General features: G+C 53.7%; 1 protein-coding gene across 1 annotated transcript in view; it reads left to right on the plus strand.

Annotated features, from left to right (window-relative positions):
- Positions 1–6,164, plus strand: part of ETS1 (ETS proto-oncogene 1, transcription factor) — a 78,008-nt gene that overhangs the window by 48,741 nt on the left and 23,103 nt on the right. Inside the window, exons 4-5 of the mRNA XM_008636961.2 lie at positions 5,230–5,349; positions 5,850–6,050. Of these exons, the coding sequence (XP_008635183.1) occupies positions 5,230–5,349; positions 5,850–6,050 (321 nt within the window). The remainder of the gene's footprint in view (positions 1–5,229; positions 5,350–5,849; positions 6,051–6,164) is intronic.

Here is a 6,164-nt window from a genome sequence, read left to right on the forward strand (position 1 = left end):
CCCAGCTGGGGGACGTTGGGAAATCTGTGCTCCAACTCTGCCCTGGTTTGGATCCTGGGGAAGGCTGGGCCAGAGGGGGCTCAGGGGGATGAGCTCGGTGTGAGCTGGAGGGGGGAATCGTGGGCTCAGTGGCCACGGACTCGCTGTGGGCACGTGGGAAGAGGGTGGGAGAGTGAAGTGAACCCCTGTCACCCCTTGAAGAGCCTCTGGGAAACTCCTGCTCCATCCTCATCCAGCAGTGGGGGGACACTGGAGCATGGGCAGCTGCAGAAGGATGGGATGGGGGCTCCAGGGGGATCTCAGCAGGCTCAGGGCTCAAGGATTTGAGGGACACAGGCATGAATTCGTGGAGCCCTTGGATGCACAGTCCCTGCAAATGAGCTTGTTTGAAACCAGATTTCATCATGGCTCCTGGAATGGTTTGGGTTGGGAGGGAACTTAATGCTCATCTGTTTCCACCCCTGGCATGGGCAGGGACACCTCCCACTATCCCAGGGTGCTTCAAACCCTGTCCAACCTGGCCTTGGACATTTCCAGGAATGGGGCAGCCACAGCTTCTCTGGGCACCCTGTGCCAGGGCCTCCCCACCCTCACAGGGAACAATTTCCTCCTAAAACCTAATTGAAATCTAATCTAAATCTCCTCCATTTCATTTTAAAGCCTTTCCCCCTTGTCCCTGTGCCTCTGCCAAGCCACCCAAAGGCCTGGAATCTCCATGGCATCCATGTGCTCCAGGCCTGGGAAGGGAAGGCTGAGGAGATCTTGGTGTCCTGCCCTCCATCCATCCATCCATCCATCAGGGCAGGGACGGGAGGTGGCTGGGGGGTCAGATGGCTCCGCTCTGACCCTCCCCACATCCATTTCCAGCAGCTACTGGGTGAAACCCCACACAGGGACATGCTGTAGCTCTGATGGAAAAAAAGTGAGTGGCCGAGGGGAGCTAGGAGGAGTCACTGACCCCGAGTGGAAACTCGGCTGAAAAATGACTTTGCTCCCGTCCTTCTGCTCGGAGCATCCCTTCCTTCTTCTCTGCCATTTATTTTCCTTCTGCAATCAGCTGCGAGTGCTTTGGCGTGCAGAGGAGTTCTGTGCGTTTTAAGGTCAAAATCCCTAAAGTTTGTAAATCTGAGTCCTTTAAAAAGATCAGATGTGTGGAAATAGTTTACACATGCAGGGCCTGGTGGGAGCAGAGTGGGAATTCAGCTAGGAGATGAACTTGGTGATCTTGGCCTCTTTGCTCCTGGTTTTCTCTCAGGCTCCACGTGCCCCTGGCTGGGGGGATCTGGGCAGGTCCCCCTTAGCACAGAACCTGTGTGATGTCAGGGTGTTTTATCCTCTTGTCTCTCTGAAATCCCATCTCCAGGGATGTCAGGGAGCTGAAGGGGCCTGGTTTGGAGAAGCCATGGAGCCCCCAGATCTCTCTTTGCCTTGGAAAGCTGCAGCCAGATAAAAGCTGTCTCCATGCGAGGCAAATTCCACATCTCTGCTCTACAGATGCTGCTGACACGATTCTCCAGGGCGACTGCAACTCCTGGCACTGTTTAAAAATCCAACCATAACTCCCTGCCTGCTGTCCCAGGAGGGAAATCAAAGGCGGCTCCATCGGCGCAGGACGAGGACAGGGCACCCGCGCAGCCCACTGCACGTGGCAGCCGCATCGGGGGGGCTCCGATGGGCTCGTAAAACCCAGCCAGGAATCCCAGTCTGGCCCCTGCTGCTGAGCTTGCTTTTGGGATTAAAGCCCTGGCATTGCTAAGCTGGGTTTAGGTGGAACAGCTGGGCCTGGTGCTGGCTCCCGGCCCGGTCCCTGCACGCGGCCCTGTGCTCTGTGGGCAGCACTGAAGGAGAGGTTTTATTGGTGCGAGGTTTGATTAAAATCGTGCAAACAGGTTTCAGATGGCACTGAAAGCTGATACGAGGGCAGCTAAGCCAGGCTTGTTGCTTTTGTTCCTGAAATCCTGCTCAGCTCTGACCTTTAGGTGTCCCAGATGGGAGGCGAAGGGCTGCAGGACATTGCCAGCGCTGGGTTTGCCTCCATGGGAAGGAATTTCCCTGTGCCCAGCAAAGTTCATAGAGTTCTGGGATATTCCAGCTTGGAAGGGGTTTACAGGGATCGCTGAGTCTGACTCCTGGCCCTGCACAGAGCTGGGTGAAGCCCACCATGCTCCCTGCACATAAACCCCCCAATATTTAAATAAATATTTAATTATTCAAATGCTTTCAGTATCCCCAAAGCAGCAGAATTTAGGGTAAGAACTGTCCCTCCACCCCATCTTTCTCGAGTCACCCAGCCAAGCCTTGTCCCCAAACACGTCTGCAGAACTTCACACATCCATTCAGCTTTCCCTGGGTCAGTTTTCCCCAGCTCTGGGACACTGCCAACCCAACCGAGGCTTCTGCAGGTTTGGGGCTTTGGGGCTGCTTTGTCCTCGGCAGAAACGTGAACAAGTGGCTGCGACCTCGCAGGAAACAAAGCAGATGATGTTTCAGTCCTAAATCTGCCAAGCACAACATATTTTGCAGAAGCCTTGAAATGCACACATGGGCTGATTTGGGTGTTTAAATGGAAACCCTCCTCTGGCATGGGGTTTTTTTTTTATTTGGGAACCAACTGTTTGCTTCCCTGTGACCTCTCCCTGGGAATCACTTTTAAGCCTCCCCTGTTTTGACAGGTTGTTTGTGCAGAGCTCAGCATTCACCTTCCTAAACCGAAACTTTATCCCCCCGCTACCGAAAAATTGATTCGCTGCGTTTGTGCAAAGCCAACCCCACGGATGCTGCAGGATGAAAGAGCAGGATCAGGGATGGGCCCCTGCTGTTGCAGAGATAAAAATACCATTTTTCACCCCGCTCTTGGTGTCTGGCCTAAGGAGGGCACCTCCACACGGGTTTTCACAGGTGGTGCAGTGTTAAAACTGGGGTTAGAACCGTTTTCTCAGCCTGGGTCTGACTCATCTTCCCAGAGCAGGCAGGAGCTGCCGTTGAGGCAGGCGGAGGGAGCGGATTCCTGGGTGGTCCCTGTGACCACAGAGCAGGGAGAGCAGAGCATTCAAATGTAACTTGAGGATGAAGGGAAAGGGGCACGGAGCCACTTTCTCCCGGTGTTATCTCAAGCAGCAGATGGAGAGCAGAGATAGTGACGGTGGCTGCTCATTTTCCGTGCCCTCTCCAGCCAAACCCAGTAAATAATGAAGTGTAATTTGCCAAATAGCCCTCGGAGGTGGGATTTGCTTTCGAAGTTCCTGATCCTGCCACTGTGGAGGCAACCCTGGATTTGTGTGGTGGGCTGAGGGCAGGAATTGTGTCCCGAGAGATTCCATGTTGGGAGTTTTGCTGCTCCTACCTGAGCCAAGGGTCTGCAAATCATTTCTTGAGAGCCCTGGGGGCTTGGCTGGAGGAGATGCAAAGGGAAGGGGGAATTTTTGAAGGGGCTGAGGGGTGGAAGGGGCAGAAGTGGTGACAGAGGCATTGCTCTGTTTGGCTTAGCAGTGGAATTGCATTGGGAGCATCCAGCAGATGATTTGGGGATGCTTTGCAGCATTGTCACCCTCACCCTGTGCTACAGAGCTGCATGTGGAGCTTTATCCATGGAACCACAGGACTGTTTAGGTTGGAAAAGCCTTCCAAGATCATGGAGTCCAACCATTCCCCAGCACTGCCAGGCCACCACCAACCCATGTCCCCAGGAGCCACATCCACACGTTTCTTAAACACTTCCAGGGATGGTGACTCCACCACTGCCCTGGAATTCTACTGGCCCAAGCCCCAGACTCCCTCTTGGAAAAAAACCCCAGTGTTGGGTTGTTTGGCCTTTAAATGATGCCCATGAGCTTGGCTGGGGAGGAGTTGAGTGGAGCAGGAATTCCAGACTGGGGCAGACTGGGAAGCAGCTGGGCTGGCTGTTCCCAGTGGCTGCAGCGCTGTTTCCATCCCTGACTCCAGGTTTTATCAGGAATACACCAGCGCTGCCTGGAACAAGCCCTCAGCAGCATTTTGCAGGTGTAAAGGTTTATTCAATCAGGAGCTTAACGAACTTGGAGCGACGGGAAACCACGGTGGCCGAGTTTCCACCAGACAGGGAATTCTTTGATTTTTGATGTCTGCATCCAGATATTCATGAGAACACCAAAGACTTTGCCCACGGGGTCATTTTTCCACTGAGTTTTCATGGAAAATTTCCACTAGGTTGCAGTGCTGAACCAAGCTCAGGTGGAAGGTTTCCATGGGAGGCCGACCAAGTGCAGGTTTTGGGATGGTGGCTGTTCAAGGCTTTCCTTCTCCATCAAAGACGTTTTTCAGGAATACTGAAAGTACAGGAAAAAGAGCCAAACCTTGACTCACATATTTTGCCTCAAATGGTTGCTTTTATTTGTGAGACTCTTTGGCTACAAAGATTCGCCTCCTTCCAAATAAATTAGAAAAAGGCATTAAAAAAAGGAAAGGAAGAGGTTTGCTCCTCGTCAGGATTGACTCCAGGCCTGGCTCTTGGCTTGGCCCCTCTGTCCCATGGGATGCTGGCGTTTTCAGTGACTCACCCGCCGCTCCGTGCCATGGATGTGCATGACGTAACTCTGGACTAATGTGGGATTTTCCAGCTCTTTGTTTTCCTTCCCCCCTCAAATGGGTTTTCTGCCGCTTCCCCATCCTCTCTCAGCCTGCTGTCAGCTCACTTTTTCGTGGGGTCATAGAATCTCAGGATGGTTTGGGATGGAAGGGACCTTAAACCCCATCCCTTTCCACCCCCTGGGCAGACACACCTTCCACTGTCCCAGGTTGCTCCAAACCTGGCCTTGGACACTTCCAGGGATCCAGGGGCAGCCACAGCTTCTCTGGGCACCCTGTGCCAGGGCCTGCCCACCCCCAGAGGGAAGAGTTTCCTAGGATAAAGAATCTTCTAGGATTCTTTCATTTTCTCCTTGCTTTTCCTTGGACTGGGATGAGAGAGTGGTAATTCAGGGATGCTTTTCTCCCTCTTCTTTGCTCACCCTGGTGTGGGACTCTTGGCCTTCCTCAGTGCCTGGAGCTGCTGAGCCATTTCCCAGGCTCCAGAGCTCCAGACACACCTGGAGTGCTGGAGCCCAGCAGGCTGATGTCTGGAAAGGCCTTGATATCCTCATCCAGCAGCACATTCCAGGAGCACGGGGACGCCACGTGCACTCGGCTGCCATTCCCTGCCATCTTTCCCAGTCCCGTGTCCTCACAGCCGTGTTTCTCCCCTGCTTCTTTCAGACATGGAATGTGCGGATGTGCCTTTACTAACCCCCAGCAGCAAGGAAATGATGTCCCAGGCACTGAAAGCCACGTTCAGTGGCTTTGCCAAGGAGCAGCAGCGGCTGGGGATTCCCAAAGGTAAGACATGACTTCCCATGACTACAGCATCCACAGGGATTGCATCCTCCTGCCAGGCTGCCCAGAATTCTCCCTGTTTGCCATCTCCTCTGCTGGTTCCCCTCAGGTGCTATTGCCTTTGGAATACCACTTGAAGCTTCTGGGAAGCTTCAGCTGGAAAAACGTGGAGAAATCATCTCCACTAAACAGAGGAGCAGCAGGGACCCTTTAGCAGAGGCTGGTGACAGGGAGAAGCCAAGAAAATTGGAGAAAAGGGTGGGAGAAGGGGATGAGAGAAGTGATGGGATTTTTAGAAGTCCCAAACAAATCCAAGGCTCGTTCCTTGGATGAAATGCATCCGCGTTAAGGCTGATCCAGACTGGGCGTGGTGTTCCTCACACCCTGGTGCCAGTGGGCTGCCAATCTCCATGGATGGGGCTGTGCTAGTGCTGGAGCACTCTCTGTGTCTGGTTTTCCTGGGGAAACAGCCTGTGGATGCTCACTGCCAGCTCCCTCTGCAGACCCCCAGCAGTGGACGGAGACGCACGTGCGGGACTGGGTGATGTGGGCAGTGAACGAGTTCAGCCTGAAGGAAGTGGATTTCCAGAAGTTCTGCATGAACGGAGCTGCCCTCTGTGCCCTGGGCAAGGAGTGCTTCCTGGAGCTGGCGCCTGACTTTGTGGGAGACATCCTTTGGGAACATCTGGAGATCCTGCAGAAAGGTGAGTCCTGGAGTGTCCTGGCTGAACGATCCACGGCATCCTGGCCCATCTGGTTTTGGGGCTTTCCATTCACCTTGAGCTTTAACCCCAGGAAAAGCATCTTCCAAAGCCCAG

The sequence above is a fragment of the Corvus brachyrhynchos genome, unplaced genomic scaffold, assembly GCF_000691975.1.
Source record: "Corvus brachyrhynchos isolate BGI_N302 unplaced genomic scaffold, ASM69197v1 scaffold46, whole genome shotgun sequence".
NCBI lineage: Eukaryota > Metazoa > Chordata > Aves > Passeriformes > Corvidae > Corvus > Corvus brachyrhynchos.